The 22359-nt window shown below is 41.3% G+C and overlaps 1 protein-coding gene across 3 annotated transcripts in view; it reads right to left on the reverse strand.

Annotated features, from left to right (window-relative positions):
* CSMD3 (CUB and Sushi multiple domains 3) overlaps positions 1-17498 on the reverse strand; it is a 573013-nt gene extending 555515 nt beyond the window's left edge. For all 3 annotated transcript variants that reach the window (XM_058831785.1, XM_058831783.1, XM_058831782.1), the window contains exon 1: positions 17321-17498. In XM_058831785.1, coding sequence (XP_058687768.1) covers positions 17321-17498 — 178 coding nt within the window. The remainder of the gene's footprint in view (positions 1-17320) is intronic.
* Positions 17499-22359: the final 4861 nt, after the last annotated feature.

Genomic DNA, 22359 nt, shown 5'->3' on the forward strand with positions numbered 1-22359 from the left:
TTTGGCTGTGGTTTTAATTTTTTTATGTTTCATCATTTTATATAAAATTAATCACTCTACTAGTCAGCAGAAAAATGTTTAATTTTAGATGCAAAAACATGGTACATTAGTGAGCAAAAATTCAGAAATAACCCATATATAAATTCAATTGAAATTTAATACAATTATGAAAGTGGGGTAATGGTCAGGAAAAAATTAATGTATGAATGAACTTTTACTCTGTCAATTTTGAAAATGTTGCACAGTTTCATTCTCAGACTATCCAGTAACAGATTGATAGCCTAAATACTAACACATTAGTAAAGTATACACTTAAATCTCATTGAAGCAGGTGGAATTCAAGCATTATCTGAAAGTTTATCTGAAAAGAGGTATGTTTGCTTCTCCTAGTGAAAAATCAAATTCCCAGAAACTAATTCTCAGTTGTCCTCTTAACAGCATGCATTAGTGAAACCCAATGATAGAAATGAAGAAAGAATTAGAAGCTTGGAAATAAATCCTTCAATCAAGTTTGATCTCAAACATTGGAAATTTTTTTGTGCTGTCTGCACTGGATTTGGACCCATGAAATTTCTCAGAGCACTTATAAAACAAACCATTTATTGCTGTTTCCTAATGTGCAGATATGAGATAATATTACTTGCTCTTTTTCACTTTGCTATTTATGTAAGTGAAAAAAATCTTGCAATAATACCCCTTGAAAAGGCGTATAAAAAGGCTTTTATGCATAATTATTCATGGTTTCCATCTGTTTAAAGTAATTAAAGAAGATGATATTTGACCCACTAACTTCAAGATTTTATTTTTGTTTTTTCTCTAGCAAATGATAGTAGCAATTCCCTTGAAGCCAATTTCTTACACAACTATAAAGAACAGAAGACTTCAAAGTGCATTTTGAACTGGAATATATATATATATATATATATATATATATATACTGAATCTTTTTGGCAATGTAGTGTTAAATTGCACACCAAAGTACCTGAAGTTTCACTAACTTCAGATAATGAAGCTGTTTAACAGAGAAATTAACTCATTCCATTTTTCTCCTGATCATTATCTTAAGAATGCTGCTACTTGGTTTGGAACTGTGCATATTGTATTACACTTATATTTACTAATTTTGTATTCATACAAGAAACTAAGCTAATGAAAATTCTGTGCTGACGAGGCTCCAAAATAGCAGTTAATGGAGTTTTTGGCAACATTAAGTCATAGTGACAATCAGGCCAAGAAGTTCTCTGTGTTTCTGTAACATCAGAGAAATGGAGATATCCTCAATCTTCAAGATCACAATCAACTCAACCATCTGCACTGTAATAACAGAGTTTTCTTAGGACCAGATTTAAATGGTTTCTCAAAGGGCTATAAACAACCTCTGCTTCCATTCAATCCAGACATGCATCAAGCCTGTGAATACCTAATTTGCACATAACATTATGTAAAATGATCTTGTTATTGTGCTTTTTTAAACAGATTGGACAGAGCTTAGACATAGTTTAATCACACATGACTGGGCATGATACTTTTCTCTTTAATTAAAATAATGCCAGACAGTACCAGAAGTCATAAAATTATTATGTGGTTGCATTAACTACGTCATATTGTTCTAGGTAAAACTCCCACAAAAATTTTACTGTGAACCTGTACAGAGTTTTCAAAATGCAGGGTGGAACAATCATGAGCAAAAAATGTTGACACTGTCATCTTGTCTTTGCTCTTGGAGAGCAAAAATCTTTTGGCTTGATAGAAGGCATTCTGTGGCAGGTAAATGAGGCTGGAAGAAAAGGTACAGGAGAGGGTTTCTTCTAATTCAACACATCTGTCTACAGGCCCCGAGAAAAGATGGAGATAGTGAATATGAGAACACCTTTTGAGTCAAGACTTCTCTGTTACATCTCTTTGCTTCCTATCTCTTATTTTGCTGAATGATGCTACTTACCATGAGGCCAAGACAGAGAAGCAAACACCACTTTTGATGGACCAATGAGCTGAGTCTCTACAAATTATCCTTAAACCAGCCTAATAACTGCACATGTTCAAAAACTTGTCGAACAATTGTGATTAATACTGAATTCCCTTCCCTTCTTTTCTCTTCTCACATTGAAACAAACAACTGAGCTAGTAAGTATTTAGCAAAATGTTGTACTCAACTACATCTGAAATGTTTCCTTTTCATCCATTTATTTCAAATCTGGGACTTGACTTCATGATTTGTCCAACTGACCCATTTTCACCCTTTGATTTGTTTCATATCTGAGGAAGTTCAAAGCTTTGCACAGCTTTGCACTTTTCTATGTTCTCCTGTGTACTACAGCAGTGTGTATTAATCCTTCATCTTGAACAAGAAATCTTTATGTCAACCTTCAATAACTTGCAACTTTTCCAAAACTTTCTATGTGGATTTCTCCAGGCTCGTACTCCTCATCTTGGATAATCATATTGCATTGTTTATCTAAAATGTTTCCCTGAAATCTTAATTAAATTGCAGCAATCTTCTTAAGGAGGTAGTTTCCTTATTTTTTTGTAGAGTGCTAAGGAGCATTTCCTATACCAATGCGGCTGTGAAATTTGTCACTGAGCACTGAGTAGTCAACACACCTTCTGAAACAGTTACCTCCCCCTAGCATTTAGAAGCAGCTGCCTTTTAGATTAAATAGATCTATTATTTAATAATTCTCAGAAATGCCCCTCAGAAGATTAGAAAAGGAAGTGTAGAAGGTTATTTAACACACTCTGCTTAGAGAATTTAGATAACAGACTGTAATTATCCAAATTGGAATTCAGCCAGCAGATGAAGGCTAATAACAATCTTCTGTGAAATATACCATGCAATCTTTCAGGACCAGACATGCCAGCAACATCTCATCTGAAACATGACAGCTGCAAGAGCCCAGTGTCTCTAACATTTTGCTTGGAATAGTAGTTAAACTCAAATTCTAGAAGGTGCTTCCAACAGAAACAGCACCACTTCCTGCAACATCAGTAATATATCTTTAAGTCAGCTATTAAAGTACTAAATAGTCTCATTGTACCTCAAAAGTACTATGAAAAGTGCCCCGATTTAGAAAATATTTATGGTTCTTCTGTGTAGCAGAGAAGGCAACATACAAGGGCAGCTCTTCTGTTTTTGGTCTTTGGTTAAAGCTGTCACACTAGAGAAGGGAATTCTGTGTATATGTCCATTAATCAGAAAAACTAACCTTTTCAAGTGTAGTCACTTACAAAAATCTCTTGACAAGGCTCGCCACTGAAAGTTCTTAAAAATAATTTACCACAGGATGGATGGAAAGATCCTTTTATGAACTTAAAGATGTTAAAATATAAACAGAGAATAGGTTACGATCATTTGCTTAGATGATGAATCAAAAGTGGGGTTGCCACTTTCAGATTAGTGATAGGATCAGTTTTCCTCACACCTCTATCCTCGACAGACTAAGGAGTATGCAGGGAAATTTGCAAGACTGGAGAGGTTAAGATCTTTTGAGTAATCAAATGATGCACCAATGTCAAGGTATTCCAGAATGTCCTCACAAAATTAATAGGTGTGCAAACACAGAGTAGGCAAGTTTTAGAGATAATTATGCATATAGGAAAATATAACTAAATGATACCTGACCGATGCTGAACTTGGAACTCAGAGTTTTGACCTCAGACACATCACTGAAATTTCTTTGAAATTATTGACTTCATGTCCCATTGCACTTCCACAATCAGGAAGAGTAAGACAAAGAGAATGAAACCTATCCCCTACAGAAAACACTGATGCACCCCTATCTTGAGCACTGCCCAGAATTCTAATCTTATGTCAAGAAAGGCAGAATGATATTAAAGAAGATACAGAGATGGGCAAATAGCTGATCTTGAACTGAAGTAGTTTCTTCACAAGCAAAAATTAAAATTCCAGGTCTCTTTTTGGAGAAGGCAGCAGTCTGGAAAGAAAGTATCAGAGCAGTATGTTTCTCATTTTCATTCAGGATATTTTCTTTGAGCTTTGTCAGTTGTTGCAGTGGGAACCCTGGAGAAATAGATTGCATTTGACCAGCAAACCACAGAGGCAGAAATACTAGAGGATATTCTGTTTCCTTGAAGGACCACTGTCATGTGTAGAAGATGTTCTACAGGCACAGCTGTGTGCCCTGGCTGGGGCACAGAGATTGTGTGGGACCAGAGCAAGGCTGGTATGTCTGAGTCATCCACCCTAAGCAATCTCTGCAGAGCAAATACTGTCTAGTTTTTCAGGTGGTTATAGCCTGGACAAACAGGGAAAGATTTTCATGGGGGGAAAGAAAAAAAAAAAAAAGAAGTGAAAAAAAGCTCTTCCAGAGAATCTTAAAAACTCTATTTTAAAGTTGACAGATAGCGGATTTTCTACATTACAGAATTTGTAAATTAGAGTCCAGACAATGACCTTTATCTTATATTATCCTCTACTTCCTCCTCCATTCATGCAGAAGAGTACACAGTATTAGGGCAGTGGAACGATAATTTGGGTATTTTTTGTTGGTTGTGGTTTTTTGCCACATCAAGTCAATAAGAAATTTCATCTACGATAATGTCTCATTATCATATTAAAAATGGTTTACTATATCTGTTTAGTCATACTTCACCAGAAAGGTGACTCAAAAAGATTGAAACATGAGGGTTAAACTTTTAAGCATCACTGTCTTCCTTTACATTTGCAAAGATAATGCTACATTTTTCAAACTGTTTTTTTGTCACTGCTGCCTCCATAAGTGGATGTCTGGAAGAAAATATAGCATTGCTACAGTTCAGTATTTCCAACACAAATTTTCTTTTTTCCTCCTTTCAAGAATTTATATATTTAACTGCATTGTGAAAGATTAGACAGATAAATAAGCTTTCAGCAGAATCACAATACAGGTAATTAAGGGTCTGTCAGCATTTCCATTATGAACTCCATTTAGTATTAAGGGCTTAGCATTTTTCCATCATTTCAGAAATGTCAAGCTGAAAGCTGGCATGCAGATTAGCAGCCTGGATGCAAATTTGTTTACACAAAATATTTAAATCTGCTCAGCTGTTTTAGATTTAGAGATCAGCCAGAAACTTTAAACTCTCAGGGCTTCTCATGTGTTTCTGCCAAATTCTAGACCAAATCAGTTAGGTGGAAAAAAAAAAAAAAGATTGGTTAATAATCTGTTGACTCATTGTCTTCTAAAATTTTAATATTATTTACTTTAAGCAAAAGATTTTTTTTTTTTAGTTATCTTGCAACTGTAGTCTTCCTCCTGCCATCTTTATAAGTGAATGACCAATTAGAATAGGATTTGAAAACTATAATGAAATCTGATATTAGCCTTATCATCTGAAACATTTTTTTTTATCAACTCACTTAACTACCCTTGTAAGACCGTGAACAGAAATGGACCGAAGCCTGTAAGGTTTCTGTGAGTGTCAATAACTTAGCCACCTAGGTCTAATACCATTTCAGGGTACTGGCAAAAAGAATGTAGCAAAAAGAAAATCTGGTGGAGTTCAACTGTTACAGCTTTTCAGTTTCATCAATCCACTCCCATGTAGCATATAAACAGTTTTGTAGAGCTGTCACATCTTAAATAAACTCCTCTGTATTGAAATGAGTATTTTGCTTTTTAGCAACAATCTGCTCTGTTCTGCTAAAAGTCAATGACAAATCTTCACTTTGTTGGGGACAAGCTCTAGAATAATCTGCTGGTAAATATTTCAGTAAGGTTATAATTGAAAGGGTGATCACTTTTGAAAAAGAGTGATCAAAAGTACACTTCTCACTTAAGAAGTAAGAAGCTTTGAATGTGAAGAGTTAGAGCCACCAAGCAGTGCAAAATAGAAACACTGTTAGGAACATTAACTGACCCATCAGTAGAAATTAAATAAAAAAATAGAATTTTCACGTAGAAAAAAAAAATATTCTAAAATTGTAAAATACAGATATTCAAGTAGATAATGGGCATATTTGTAATACTGATAAGAGATAGGAAAAGACGAAAAATCAAACATACAACTTTTAAAAAGTTCACAATCATACAAGTGTGCCAGACAAAGAATAGAAACTTTCCCAGAGAAATCTGTGAATTAAAAGCACAAAAAATGTATGACACAGAAGAGAGAGTGCAAATAAATTCTGTACACATGAAGCATGGAGGAAGCAGATGAGAAGAAACAGTTGATTAAGTGAATATATCCCATATAATATCTGTTTGGCCAGAGGATGTGTACCTACAGAACACTCTGTACTAGCTTAATAATGCAAAATATTAAAACTTGTAAGAATGAAGAAGACGTTCTTAAGAAAACACCTCAACATTGCAATGCAGTTATGTTTTCAGAAGTGATGATTCCATACTCCTTGTATTGCATACAGTATTCTAAAATAAACTATCCATTTTCCATATAGTTACCTCAGATTTATCATAAATTCCAGGAGTTCATGTTTTCTTAGTAATTACAGTGGTTCTGATGAGCAGATTCTCTCCTTAGTTGTTATCTGTGGCACATTCTGACTCTTAGATTTGTGTTAACTCAGCTGTCAATAGATTTCAAAGAGGTGACGAATACAGGAGGCCCCAAAGGGAGCAATTTGGAGCAGTATCTTTCACAAGTCAAATATACAGCAAACTCTCCTGACTTCATTGGAATACACAAAGTCAATGAGAACAAGCACATAACAGTATCCCTACAAATCTAGCCCTGTTTTACCCTATGTGATTTTTCCTTTTCTATTTAATTATTTTATTATTCTACAATATTAAGTAGAATTCAGAGTCCCAACAAGTCAGTTGTGGTCATCCCAGAACGATGATATTAGTAAAGGATAAAGGAGTAATATTAGATCTGTAAAATTTCTCTTACCTGTCACATGGATAGTTTAAATGTATACATTAAAGCTTGAAAAACAATAATCAGGTCAACAGGCACAGTATACTGAAGAATGAAAAGAAACATAACTGAAAAACCACTCCTCCAATCTTGCTTTCTTGGAGATGATATAAAACTGAAAGAACTTCCTGAAAAAGTTAGGAAGTCTAATCTATGACTGTAAGGCTGGGAGGATATTTCATTTCCTAGCATATTACCCTTCCATGATTATTACTTTGGGCTGAAAAAGGACTTTACAAATGACATGGAAACTGAAGAGAACTTTCTATATTTTACAGCAGGCTTTATGTTATTGGGACTTCTCCAGCGGTACTTGTGGTGTGGGAAGAGAATTTGGGAAAGGAGCCCAGAAGTGCAGAGGAGGCTGAATAAATTCAGAAAAATTACAGAAGCTAGTTGATGAGCTAGATTTGACTGTAGTAAAAATATATGGATGGAGCTTACTAGAATGGTGGGGGTTTTTATGGGTAGTCTAATTTAAAAGCAGCTGAAAATAGTGTAGAAACTCATACATGTTTCAGTGGACTGCAACTGTAGTACGAGAAAGATTTAGGAATTTTGAATCATATCCTTAGGAAAGTTATGGAGGTAGGCATGCAGGAGTCAGCAATGCCATTGAACTAGCTCTATACTGCACATTGATTCTGTTGCACAACTATATGAGTTAAACAGCTTTGCAAATTGTTTGTCAGTACATTTTCAAACAGACTGTGTCTTATGTGGTTGATTGGTGCAACTTTCCCTTGCTGACAGTGCAAATGCCAATATACTTCAATACATAATGTATTCTGAACCACTACAATTATACAGATAAAAACTCTCTAATCAGGTGAAAACTTTTGTGAGTACTATATTGATGTAAAGATTGCCCTATTGAGTTATTAAGTATATGTATTTCTTCTCTTGTGGACATTAAAACTGCATAGCACTTATCACTCAGCACTGCTGGGTTGATGGTCTTTGAGGTCTTTGCCAGCCCACCCAATTCTGCCATTCTATGCAACAAGCATTGCTCAAGCCAGTAGGAGTCATCTAACTGAAGTGTCAGCACAGACACATTCAAGGGAAATCACAGAAGATGAGAGCACTGTCATGAAATGGGCATAATTCTTCTTGATAGAGGACACAGTTACAGATGCCTGCTACCAGAAGTGCTGGTGTGTCTGTGTTCCTGCGTGCCCCTGGAGATGCAAGAAAAAGGTATCTATTACCACAAAGCCAACGGGCGTGATTATGTGAGGTGGCCAAAGACCTATTCTTTTCTTTCCCCAATCTTTGTTTAACCATGTAAGCTTTCCAAAAGTTAGGATTTGGACTTTTGATTTCCACTATATTTCAGTTCTTGTGATTTTGACTCAGCATATTAGATATCTTTAAACTAAGGCAGTGGCAAAAAAAGGATGTGTTAGAAAATAAATACAATAAAACTCACATGGAAACTTTCTGATTTTTGTGCTTTGGTTTTACTAGCTGATTCAGCATTTTCAAATGTAACTACATAACAGAATATATGATAACCTGATACAAGTAAAACCAAATTGCACTTAAATTGGAAGCATTTTAAACTGTAATCTGTTTTCTTAAGTTCTCCTATTTCCTCTGCAGCCATTAGAAACATTGTGCAAATTCCAAACTGTTTTACTGGAAAACAAAAATATTATTATGTAATCTCGAAACCAGGTTAAAAAATTGCTGTAATTCACCATATGTCCTGACAAAAACAGGACTGTTCTGGGGTTCTAGGGACTACACTTGATATTTTATTAGCATACTATCATTACACTGAATCCAGTGGAATCATCCTAAGAACTGCTGATGAGATCACCAATGAAATGTGGAAAGAACATTTTCTGACTGTATCCAAATATATAATTTATTTTCCCTTAATCATAAACAATTTATTTGTATCATCCTTAGGTTTACAATGCAGTAAGAGTTATCCATAGACCACTTCTAATTAAAACAACTAGTGTAGATTGTGAAATACATGGCTTCTGTTATAACTAATATTTATGAGTCAAACAAAATATATGTACAGGAAATTGTAATTCAAAACTACTTTTAGACATCTTATTCTGGACTCTCCTTTTGCCTTCAGTGGGCTCAAACAACAGTCTATATGTCCTTTTTATATCACGTTTTATAGCATCTATTTACCTTTGGATCGAAGCTCATACACAGAAGCAAAAATTCAACTTTTAGTATAGGGTTTTAAAATAATACCTTTAATTAGACTAAGACTCAGTTCCCAAATAAAACTGCACAGCAATCAAGAAAGCTAACTACAGCAGCCTGTGAAGTTTTCGTTCTGGGTCAGATTAAATAGTGGAGGAAAGGTTTTGTAATTCAAGTAGCTCCATCTCAACATTGTGTTCCATGAGAATATCTGTACTTTGCATTTATATGGTTCATTTTCACTAAGGACTCCAAACAACACTTGCAGGTATCCGCTTGGTGGGCTTGAAAGCAGCTCTATGAGGAGATAATGATAGCAGAGGGTTCACTTTAACTGACACTAAATACAGCCACCTTGGAGATATGTCAGTCTCTTCAAATGATACCAGTATTTAAATAAACCAGAAAATAGCACAGAAATGTTCGTTTTTTCTATACTTGAAAGGTGATTATAGGTTTGCAATCTAATAAAAACAGTTTATAGAAAGTATATTTGGTTAAAAAATCCCTAAAACAGTAGGAATAAATATGTCTGTCAATTCTTAATGTGCCAGGATCTGTTTTTAATTACTGGTTTTAGTAACTAGTGTTTTTGCTTTTCAGCAAGATTTCCTCCTAACAAGTACTCCTAGCTATCACTACTATCACTCTTCTTTTGTTAAAGTTAAATCAATTATTTACTATAGCAAAACTTCCTTCTGCAATTGGGAGTACACAATAAATTAAAAGGTAAGAGATAACTCAGGAAATACATAAGTTTCAAGTTGTTACCTGTGCCTTTGTAAGGTAACAATGCAGTCTGTTGAATTTCTTCATAACAAAATCAAGTATGTGGATATAATTTCTACATGTGTATATATAAATATGTGTAAACATATATGTATACATATTTCCATTAAAATTAAATCAAACAAGTTACATGCATAAAGATATATAAGGCTAATAAGATACATGAATAGGGGAAACAGGCAGAATAGAATTCAAGGTCAGAAATAGTGATTCAATAGCTGTATTATCTAAGTAATCAACTCAGTAATTTCTGCCTCAAGCCTCCAAACTCTTTCAGTTCTGTTGCAAAGATGGTCTGTGTTATTTACGGGCCTTGGGGGATGAGAATTCATCACCCCAGGAATGCTTCTGAGGTTAAGTTACTTACAGTTATTTTCCTTATTTCTATGATACAATGCAAATATGATACATGATGCTATGATGCATTTTGTAGCTTCCAAGGGAAAATGGGCAGTCCATCTCTCTATGTCTGTGCTGGCTGCATCCCATCTTGTTTTTCAACAACAGAGTTCTGTAAGAGGACCACCCCTGCAGGAATCCCTTGTTAGCCATTTTCCAATACCCTGGGACTCACCCTTTATGAGTAACAGTGTTCCTAAATCTATAAAGTTACCCAACTAAGATTTCAGACCTTGGGAAGGACATGATGAATTCCCACTGTTTCCTTCTTTGACATTTACAACAGTACTCAGCATCAGTAATGCTGAAATTATGAAGCCATAGTAAATCTTACACGTTCTACGAGAACAAAGAAATGCAACAATGATTATAAATCTGCCCAGGAATGGTAAACAACCGAATGTAAACAAGTAAAAATGTAATTGGTGTGTCTGTGTGTATATGTGTATTTTAAATAATCCTCCTTATAGTCCAATATCCTTCTCCATTCTACTTCCCAGAAGAAAAGCTGGATATTGGGAAGGAGATCTTCAACATTTTCTAATACTACTAGGCTTTTTTTTAAAAAAGTGTGAAAACTGGTGCATTTGATATGACACCTTGTTCTATTTAGGTCTAACATAATTGCCAAATATTGTCCCTTGAATTTTAGATAAAGACAAATATTATATTTTTTTGTAGAGAAATTTTACCATTTCATTGACAAGTAAACATTCTTCTGTAAAGCTGATTGAAAATCTTGTAAGAGTTATGGATTTTTGCAATAAACTAGCATGGAAATTCCATAAGCAAAATTATGAGGTAATGTTTATAGCCTCACAATAATTACTTTTATCAGATGCATCTCTGATTTGTGACTTAAATATTGCTTCTTCAAATATCTCGCATAGTAAGAGCTCTCCAAAAATGATAGCAGTTTAAGGAAAAAATCCAGCAGCTTAGACCAAGTTGTCTGTTTTCTGACTGCTCTTTCCTGGAAATTGTTTTGTAGTAGCTGGTAAACTAATTTCCCTCAAAGGCTTTGTTCTATCCCTTCAACCTTACCCATTATTAACCTTAACCAACCTTAACAGAAGCAGAGGCTGAATGATACACATCAGCAAGAAGTTGAAGCTGAGATGTCACAACCCCATGGAATTAGAACTGAAGTTTTTTATTTGTGGAAAAGGGGAAAAAAACCCAAACTAATTTTACAGCAGAACATACAGCCTTTCTTATTCCTACCATTCCAATTGATCAGATTCTGTAGAACTAAAATTTTATATATAATTTTAATTTATTTTATAGATGCTTTCCTTACACTGTTTGCCTCAGTATCATAATGATGGACTCACTTGGCCTTGCTTCAGAGGTGCTAGCATGTTCCCCAGACTCTTACTAGAGCCACCTGAAACTGTAAATGCTCAATACCTCTGGAAATCAGACAATGTCTAATACACTATTTTTTTAAAAGAAGCTACAATACAAGGCTAACTTACTCTTCATAACATTTTCTCTGAAAAGTTGTTGCAATCAGGAAAACTAAGACATCTCCACAGAATATTTTCAAATTTTTTCTTTAAAAATTTCTCTGAACAAATATGTGCTTTTCCTTCTTGTTAATAGAAGCATGTGCATTCGATGGTTTCACATCTCAATTTTTGTGTGTAGACCTTCACAGCATGTCAACAACAACCAATTTTATCACAAATGTTCATACAAGCCAGTGCTTTCAGCAAGATGAAGAGCATAAAGAATGAAGGTTTTATATGAATGCTATGGTATGGAACTGGGAAGGAAGGGAAGGCAAGGCAAGTTAAAGGAAAAAGGCAGCAGAATAAAAGAGAATGGACAAATGAGAAGAACACAGGCCAGGCTATGCCTTTCCAAATGTAATGTTTCAAAAGCAGCCTGTATCTTAGGAGAACCAAAGCTGTTGGCTGCTGAAATCAAAGACGTGCTAGTCACTCCACTTGCTGAGCTTCCATCTTTCACTAGACTGCTGCTAATTGTGATGATTGGAGATAAAGGGCACTAAGCTAGATGGGCAATTATCCTGCTAGACTTGTTGCTCAAAAACATTCCACCCCCTCCCCCCAGTACAAACACACAAGCAAAAAAACACAGGTAGACTACAAGCTTCTGCTATGTTTCTGCACAGGAATCGTGGAAAATGAGGAATTTTAAAGCACATCCACAGAATTCTTTAGGTCTCCTACACTGGTGCTTGCAAATCGAGATGCTGATAATGGAGTTGAAACTACAACCTGTGCCTGTCCATCCTTTATGGCTGCCTGAAGTGCTTAGCCTCTCGTAGAGGAACGGGTTGGTTGTGCTTAGGGAATGGGGGGCTATTTCTGTGTGTCAGCCAACCAGAGCAACCAGCCGACCACCCCAGTGCTGCTGCCTTAGGCTTGTCAACTAAAGACGTGCAGGAGCGGCCGACATGAGGTAAGCAAAATCAAAGGACGGAAGACTGTGTCAGAAGGACTGTCCGGAGGTGCGGTCACCTCAGGCGGCGGCGGGGGCCGGTGCCGGTGCCGGTGCCGGTGCCGGGTGGAGGCTGCCGGCGGGCCGCCGCTCCGAGCCGGCTCCGCCTTGAGACTGCTGCCTCTCACAGTAAAGAAGAGGAAAGCGAAGGTGATGCTCTCCTGTGGCCCTTGCCAGTCCGGAGTGGCACAGGCAGGGAAAGGAGAAATGCGCCCTGCTGGTGCTGCCGGGAGGGGCCGTGTGCTCCTTCACTGCTGCCCTGCAGGAGAGGAGGCGGAGGAGCCGAGCGCTAAGCGGGGGCACAGTCGTGCCGTGTTTTAGCCCTGAGAAAGGCGGGGTGAGAGAGGGTAACTTTGCCTGCAGCCCTGAAGAACTGCATAGCTTGAAAAAAACGGTGAGTCGCGTTGCCAGCCCGCTGAGCACAGCCAGCCCTGTGTCACCTGCGGGGGCTTACGGCAAAGAGACACCCTAGAGGAGTGAGAGGGTGTGGAGGAGTTGGAAAGGAAGGACGACGCTGTCCTTGCTCCAGTCAGTGTGTCCCTGCCCCCCTGGATGAGTACATACACACAGACACACGAACTAACACGCACACATATGCACACAAAGATGCAGCATCGACCATCTGGATATGAGGAAACCTGAACCTGCTGTTACTCTCCCGACCATTCCCGCTTCGGGGACAGAGCCAGCACCTCGCTGCGCTCACCCGCGCCCCACTGAGGAAAGCCATCCACCAGTAATCCCATACCCATCCTCAGGAACGCCATAAATCAAGTGACTGGGAAGAAAGCGGTGGGGAGGGGCCGGCAGAGTATGAAGGGACTGGGATTGAGGTTGGAATGAGGGAAAAGGGAGATTGCAGAGGTGGCTAAAAGAAGCAGGGCACGCTTTGTCCCTGCTAAATACTCCCACATGCCAGGTACCTATCACTGGAAATGGAAATGCTTTTCATTTTCTCATCACTTCTCCTGTCAATGAGCCGTTTAAAATCTCAGTGCTTCATCTCCCTTTCATTTTGAAAGCTGCCCTTGTTCCGCTTGTCACAACTGCAAGAGGGGAACAGAGGAACAGCAGCAGCAAAGCTTCATTTTAGCCAGGCAGACAAAAATCGACCTTGGTGCTCTCTCTCTCTCTCGGAGGGACAGCCAAGTAGAAGAGATGGAGGAGTATTGTAGAATCCGGTAATTTTGCTTGATTTCCTCTCTGATTTGTCTCCACTAACAGATCGAGAGCGTTTGTTTGTTTGTTTGTTTGTTTGTTTTTTGGTGGAGGGTGGTGCCAAACCGAAGGCATGCAAGTATTTGTGATTTCTCTCCTAAATCCCAGAAGACAAAGCTCACTGATGCTGCCTAATTTTTTTTTCCTCTTTTATGCCCTCCTTCTCCCTTTCTGTAAGGGAGTTAGACAGTGGAGTTTTCCATTCCCTACTCCCCCAAACTTGGTTTGTATCTTCTTTGCCTCAATGGTTCTTTTAATTTCTCCCCTGGTGTGAGAGGAGGGAGCTTTCCTGGGTGTCTCGTTCATCTAAAGGGAAGAGCACAGGATTCATCATCCCCTGTAGATGAGCAGGAATCACTCTATTTGGCCTTTCCTAAAGGCTGGATAGTGGATGTGTTTGTTTATTTTAATGCCTTTCGTGCCTTTCAGTTTTCAGTGGTGTAATTTCTTTGCTTTTTTACTCCATGCTTATTGAAGGAAGATTTTGGTGGAGATAATTCCATGGCATAATGGGATCTCGTGTAAGCAAGATTTTCTTTGAAAAAGAAACAATTCCTCTTTACTTAGCTGCTCATATCACCCCTTCCTCAGCAGTTCTGGCAATTTCATTTCTTCCACCTTCTCCTGCTTTCTTCTCCCTTTTCTAAACCCTTTCAAGTAGTGTTGAAAGTTCCAAAGAGGCATGAATTTATAAATAAACATGAAGGATTTGTTTTGTTAATATTAATATATCCAAAGAAAGCCTAATTATTCATATGAACATGGCTCCTTAAGCATCCTGGGATAGTTTGACACCAGTAATGATGGGAGAGCTGTGGATCAAGACTGGGGAAATGGTGACAGGACAATGACAAAAATAGGAAAAGACTGAGAGGCAGGTACCAAGCAAAGCTGTGGAAGTGGTCTGGATGACAGGAATGACAGCAACAGTTTGGATATTATGATGTGGCGCTGGACTATTCTGTAGAAGTGTTTAAGCAAGGAGGGCTATGGGCTAGAGCCTGCAGAGATGGGGTGTGGTAAAAAGGCTTTGCCAGGCAATGGTAGAGCAGATGTAGGTTCGGAGGAGTCGTCTTGCTCCCAACATCTGGAATGTTTTACGTGGGCAGATATTCATTCATCGTTTGCCTCTGCTTTCTGGGGGCAGGAGCTGTGTTGACACAATGGGAATGCAAATCGAAGGAAAATGCTTTCATTCACGGGAGTGGAGAGAGAATTAATATAAATGCCCAGAATAGAATAGATGCAGTGCTGCAGTGAGTGTAAGCCAGCTCTGTGAAGCTCGGCTGCCTAAAGGAACCCGCATCCAGAATGTAAAATCTCACCCTCTGGGTCGGCAGTTTCTGGGAGAACCGCCCCAGTCCAAAGGAAGTCTACGGGAACTGCCAGGGTCGGCACGGGGGGAAGCTTAGGCCCTGGCAGTGGGAAGAAGGAGAAACAGCCAGTCTTGAAAAGCCCATTTTTCTCCTTGTTTCTTGGGCTTTTCTGGTGTTTCATCCCAGCTTTTGCCCTCTGTGCCCATCGGTTTTTCCTTACCCCACCCCCAAGGGCAAGCGGCGGCTCTCAACAGGTGCTGGGGAAGCCGCTCCGCTGCGTCCCTCGGTCGGATGCTGCCGCCCCGCGACTCTCGCTCGCCAAGCAGCTGCCAAGGAGCCGCGCCGGAGCCCCCGCTCGCCCCCGCACCGCGCCCGCGGGGCCCCGCGCAGCGCACGGCGCGCCTGGCCCGCATCCAGCCCGGGGCTGGCGAGCCCTGCCATCCGGCACCCCGAACGCGCTAATGGCAGAAGGAACCAGGGAAAAGAAATGCCCCCAAAGGCCCGGGTCGGTGCTGATAGCAAATCGTCTCCAGACCGGGGCAGAGCGCCGGGAGCGGCTCCCTTCACTAGATGCAAACAGAAAAAAGGCTGCCTTTAATAACAATGTGCTTAAACGTCGCAGGCAAGCCCCTTCCCCTTGGATACCCCGCGTCAGGATAACGCGGGATGAGGTAAAAGCCCTCCAGACCCTCCCCGTGAAACGCGAATTGTCTTTTTCAACGCGATGCAAATGGGGGGGAAAGCAGCTGCAAAGCTGTACAATAAACTGTTTCATCCAAGCCAGCGCCAGCTCAGGAAGGCACGCCTTTGAATACCACCCCCACAAGACACCTCCTTCCCACCCGTGCAGGCAACCTCTGTAGGCGATAACCAAGTCTAAAAACTCGGAGAGGATCGATAATGTCTACTAAATATTCTGAGAGTGTATGAGTGTGGAGGGGAGGAGGGATGAGGATAAGGATAAAAAGGGTGATTAATCGGATATTAATCACTGGCCACAAACAAGGGGAGATTATTTCGGGTAAGCAGCCGACTGTGGGGAGTAGCAGAATAGATCCTTTTACTGAAGGCACGCGTGATGGGATCGGCACTTCACTGTTTAGCGATGCCTGTGTAATTCTGCAGGTGCACATTATTCAAGCCACATATTTCTTCTTTTCTCTGTGTGTAGCATTTCCCTTAACTGTCTGCAAGCACAGACTTAGCGGAGATATTTATGCCGCTAACTAGACATTTCCTTTCTGCTCTCTTTTCATGAACACAGAAGCAAGAAGAAAGCAAAATAGCCCCTGCCATGGAAAAAAAAAAAAAAAAAAAAAAGAAAAAAAAAAAAGAAAAAAGAGAGACAAAAACCATCACCCAAACTCCCTCATATACATCAGAGAAAAGGGGCCAAGGGAGGGAAGAGAAAAGGTGTCGATCTTTGCACCCAGCGATAGACCATGCTTTCAAGGCTGAATTACCAACGCACCTTTCCGACAGCCTGGGAGCCCTGAATGCGTACAGACAGCTGAGTGTGAAGCGCATTTCGGGCTGTGAGACAGCTACGCGTACGCCGGGCTCCTCCGGAACTTTCCCCACGCAACGGGTTAAACTAATAAGTGCATCGATACAGGCATTCCCGCAAAGATCCCGCTGCTCGACCGAAAACCAGAATTGTAGGTAATCCCCCCCCCCCACCCCACCCCGCACTAACATCATCGTCACCTTAAAAAAGTGAACCAGTGGGATTTGTTTGAATATACACTAGTTAGGGGCTATACGAACCAACTCACGTCTCCGTTTGAGCATACTGCAAGAATATTTATTGAGCCCCAGCTCAGTCACTGCATTGAACGCCAGCTCTGGCAAGCAAATACATTTCCTATCTCCAAAGAGAGCTCTGAATCAACTCCTTCTTTCCTCCCCGCTTTAGCTATCATTTATATATTTCCATTGCAAAGTACCAAGGGCAAAAATCTAAAATAAGAGATAAATATATTTTGAAACACACCTTGGTACAAGGCGAGAGCTTGCAACGCCCTGACAGAAAGCAAATGGACCCCTAAAAATATACCACTCAAATACTACCCTACCTTTCACACACGAAACCATCAATAAAAAGACGAGGTTCCAAAATGTAAATCCACTTTTAATCTCCATTTTCTTCATCAGGATGAAGTCCAGCCGGCCACATTTAGTACATCCCCTTTCCCAAAAGTCTGCTAATTTCGATTCCTTTGCACGAATTTCCCCTCTGCAGATCCCTTTCATATTATTCTCGAGAGCTCCTAATTCCTATTCCTCGGCCAGGCGCAGCGGAGTTGTTGCTGTTGATGGTGCGCGGTCACAGCTCGGAGTGAATGGTGTTTCTGGGATACCACAGCAACCTTGACGAGGACTCAACCATCTCTCCAACGGGGGCACAAAGTCTCAGCTACTCTCGATCGTGTCTTTTCCTCCCCCCCACCCCCCCGCTACCCCAACTCCCTGCACAGCCGAAACCCACCACAATCCTGCCTCCTCACAGCATCCACCGGGAGCCACGGGAGAGCACCTCTACGCTCAGACGCTCTCTCCAATAAACTCCAAACACTGTTTGCAATCGACACTCTCCCCCCACCCCCTCGTTCCCTCAAGAGGATCAGTTCTGCCTGGGAGAACGGCTCTGGAGATAGCGGAGTGGCGGGGTCCCCCCGCCGCCCGCAGGAGCCCGGGGCGGCCGGCGCGGCGGGGCTCGCCCATCCCGCCGCCGCTCGCGGCAGCAATCACAGCCTCCTTATTAACCACGCACGTGCGGTGCCCGGGGCTGCCACCGCCACGCCGGCTCGCCCAGCCCGGCTCGCCCGCGCCTTCGGGCACACACCGCGCGGCAGCGTGCGCGGCCCCCGGGGATGAGCAGCCTGCTCCGCGCGGGGACATTCATTACAGGCCGGGCGTGGGGGAGCGGGGGAGCGGCGGGCACGGCCCTGCTCCCTGTGCGCGCAGCCGAGGGGGCTCCTGGCCGCGGCGGGCGGGGCCGGGGCCGGGGCCCGGCGGGCTGCGGCTCCCAGCGGGCCGGGCCGGGCCGGGCCGGGCCGGGCCGGGAGCAGCGCGGGCGGCGCGGCCGCGGCTCCGCCAGGAAGAGCGCTGGCGCCACCTACCGGCCGAGCGGCCGCGGCGCTGCGCGGGGGCGGGGGAGCGGGGGGGCGGCGGGACCGGCGCTGCCCCGGCTTGCGGGGCTCGAACCCGCGGCTGGGGTGCCTCCTCTGCCCGCCCAACCACCGCGCAAGCTGCGCGGGGCGCGGCTCCCTCCGCTGCGGGGAGCTTGTGGAGGGCGCGGGCGGGCACCGCCTGCGGTGCGGAGGCGTGCGGAGGTGCGCCCGCGGGAGGCTGCGGGGGTGTTGTCCCAGGTGTGCGGGGGTGCTGGGGGTGCATTTCTGCGCGCAAGGGGCGCGCGTGTGTCGGGCCCCGCAGTGCGCGCGTGGGCGGTTTCGCTTGGGGGCGGAGTGTGTGTTTGGGTGCGCGTGTGCCTGCGAGTGTGCGCTTGTACGTGGGAGTGTCTGTGTGCCTGCGTGTGCTACTCGTGTGCTACTCGTGTGCTGTGGGATTGTGCGTGTGCCCGCGTGTGCAAGTGCTTGTGTGGTTCAGTGCGGGTGTGTGTCCACGCGTGTTTCGTGCATCATGTGCACGCTTCTGCGTTTGTGTGAGTGTGCGTGGATTCTTTCCGGTGCATCTGTGTATGTGTATTTTGTGCACGTGTATTCGTGTGAATGTGTTCTTACACGTCAGCGTGTGTGCCTCTGGTGTGCTTTTGTCTTGCCTGTGCGTGCACAGGGATTTGTTCACACAACTGTTCCTTCATACAGGTTTGTGTGCTTAAGTTTTTGAATGGATGTGCACATGGTGCACGTGTGCATATGTGCATTTGTGTAAATGCATGAAGTGTGTAAATGCATTATCTGAAGTGCCTATGGACATGGGTGTGTGAGCTGGGAAATTCTGGCAGCCAGTCACAAAGCATGGGTCTTTGCAGGTGTGTCCACAGAGGGGTTTGCATTTCCCTGTGTTCAAGTCTGTGGGGGTGTGTTTTAGATGCATGGAGTGCATTTGTGGAAAGATGTACCCTGGTTAGGAACTTTGAATGTGAACTGAAGCTTTCTATATAGGTGTGGGTGCATGTATGAATTTGTATGACCACATATTTTTATACATACATGATATATGTAATAGTACCACAACACCATAGACAATAGTATTGAAGAGATCTGTAAAGGTAATGATTCACCCTTTACTTCCAAAGCGCAGTTTAAGACAGGAGGTTTGCATGGCTGTGATTCTGCTCCCATGTGGGTGTCAGGATGAGCAGTATGTGCCTTTCTTCAACCTATACTTAAAACCAAACCCTCTTTCAGTGAGGCCAGCAGCGATTCAGTGTGGCTCTGACTATGGCTGGCTGAACTTGCATCTATAGCTTTTAATGCATGAGGAAAGAATACCTTCAGCTACAAGTGCTGACACTTACCAGCCCCATTGGATCCATACATATTTGTTGACTGGGGAGAAGCAAAGGTATATATTTCACAGCCTGGTGTACCATCCACAGCCTTCTCTTGCAGACACATAAGTCTTGAAGTGTGACTGCTGTAATTGAAACTTGGTAGGCTTGTTTGCTTTCTCTGCAGTGGCACAAGAATGTGATCACACAGTGATGTGAGCCTTGTTGGTGTTAAGGGCAGTGCCATGTCAGCATCAGGGTTATGACCAAATTTCATTTAAAAATGTCAAAGTTTTTAAAACAAGTGGTCTTTGTTTTAGTTAAAGTGGGATAGGTGAAAATCACTCTTGTTCTAAACCTGTCAACTGTATTTATTAATTATGGAATCTATCTCTTTACTATACACATGTATTTATATTTATGCATCTAACTGGAATCCATTTTTTCAAGAGAAATTCAAAACTACAGACCTGTGCTTTCAGAACAGCATAGATGGCCACATCTCAAGTATTCATATTTTGGGGTGTGTATCCTTGGAAGAAAATTCTGCCTTTATTCCCCCAAGAACACTTTATGGTTCTGAAATTCAAAATCCCTTGGTGTAAATACTTTATCAGTTGTAGAGGATAAGAAATAGGTACTGAAGATATAGACTTGTTATTTCTAATTAATGCATTGCATTGCTCAGTACTTCAATACCTAACTTATTTAGAGGTCTTACTTTTATGTCATTAGAAGTCACTTTTGTTTGACATCCAGCAAGATTTATGCTGTAAGTTATCTGTATTACTCCTGAAAATGAAATTTTGGTGTGTTAGATGTTAAACATGAACAAAGAAATGGTTGCAGTTAAAAAAGGGACCAAAGATTCTTTTGTGGTGTAATTCCTACTAATTGTCAATGACCCTCAGGTTTCCAAGTAATTTAGATGCATTTTTAAAAATAGCACTTCAGCTACTAAGGTAAATGTTAGCCACATTTGGCAGTATTAATTGTAGAGATGGACTGGAATTTCTTTATAGTTCACCCCACCCCAACCCTCCAACACTCTGATATTGCAATTTTCTTGTGATTGGTTGATACTAGTGTCCCATAATCTTTTGTGTGATTCTGGTTCAAGTTGTAGATTATGCTGTATGTTTCATATCCATAATGTGTCCTCCTCCTCCTCCTCCTCCATCTTAGTTTTCCTTCCTGTCTTACTTCCTTCTCTCTGTCCCCTCATTCTCTCCTTTCTCTGCTCCATTTCTTCTTTCTTCTTTCTTCTTTTCTTCCCTTCTTTCTCTCTTTCCTTCTTGTACTCTTTTACTCTGCTTTTCTTCCTCCCTTCGTGTTTTATTTTTTTCTTCCTCATTCTTTTTCTTTCCCACCCTCTTGTTTTTTCTCTTTCTCTTCTCTCCTTTCTCACTTTTGGCATGGTCAAGCTTATTGATCATTTGGGTATCAGTCAAGGATGAAAGTGACTTGGCAAGGACCATTAAGTCAATCACTATGATTAAATGCTCCCAAGAATTTTAAAATGTGCTGAAATCAGAAATGGGCAGATACTTAACTGTCTGACCTGTCAGGCACATGAATATCAGCACTGCTAGTGGAAAATTTGTATCACAGACCTGACAGGCTGTGATGCCTTAGTTACACTATCTGTAAGCAGGCACTCTTGCCTCTGAATCTCCAGGAAATAAATACACCAAAAAGTTCTACAGAATAATGTGTTACTATTGGTATTCACATTTTCTCTGTTCACAGTTCCCTGCTCACTTTGCCAAGGCAGATCAAATTTAAGGTTGATAATTACATTACGAATTCCTCCTACATTTTCAGCTGCATTTGTTATTCTTCATTCACTGTCATATACTTTTGTGTAAGGTAGCTGTATTTTGTTAAATAGCTCCTACATTTTGCTTCCAGGTAACTTCACTCTAATTCTGGATAGACTGATTGCTTTGCTTTAAAAAATGCAGTGGGGTCTTCTGTGACAAATAATGCTGTGAATAATACAGTGCACAATGCTTGCAAGCACAGACAGCATGTGTAGGCATGTGTAAAGCATATAGGCAGTGATATTTAAAAATGAGTATTTGACTTGGGATACAAAACTGATTCACTCATATCATATAATCCTTTTGAAAATCCTGACTGAATGCAGAATATTCTGTATTCCCATAACTTAGTCCATGTGGTTATAAACATTGGTATGATTGTTGGTCTGAACTCTGACCTAGAACCTGGACTGCATGTTTATCAGTGAGACCTAACATTCTTGAAAACAGTAGGAGAATATTACAAATATGCTGTAAACTTCCATTTCCTCACTTAGGCTTTTGAACATGTGTTGGAGTCCTTCAGGGTAGGTCAGAAGGGGGAGGTCCACAATTGTGCCACCCCCACTTCACTCAGACTAGAATAATTTTACTGAATGAGACAAATTATGATTTTTCAATAGAAAAAGGTGCATGGGGATCATTCCACAAATATTGGGATACTACCATGTGCTGCTGTTACTGCTTCATATTCACAGTACAGGATGCTGTCATAGTGTGAAGATTAAGTATAATACAACCCAAATAATGAAATTATGCATTAAAGCAAATGTAGTGATGGAAACAGCTGGAGGTGAAAATGCCATATTACTGACCTCCTCCTGACTAAAGCTTT

Source organism: Poecile atricapillus, chromosome 2, assembly GCF_030490865.1.
Source record: "Poecile atricapillus isolate bPoeAtr1 chromosome 2, bPoeAtr1.hap1, whole genome shotgun sequence".
Lineage (NCBI taxonomy): Eukaryota > Metazoa > Chordata > Aves > Passeriformes > Paridae > Poecile > Poecile atricapillus.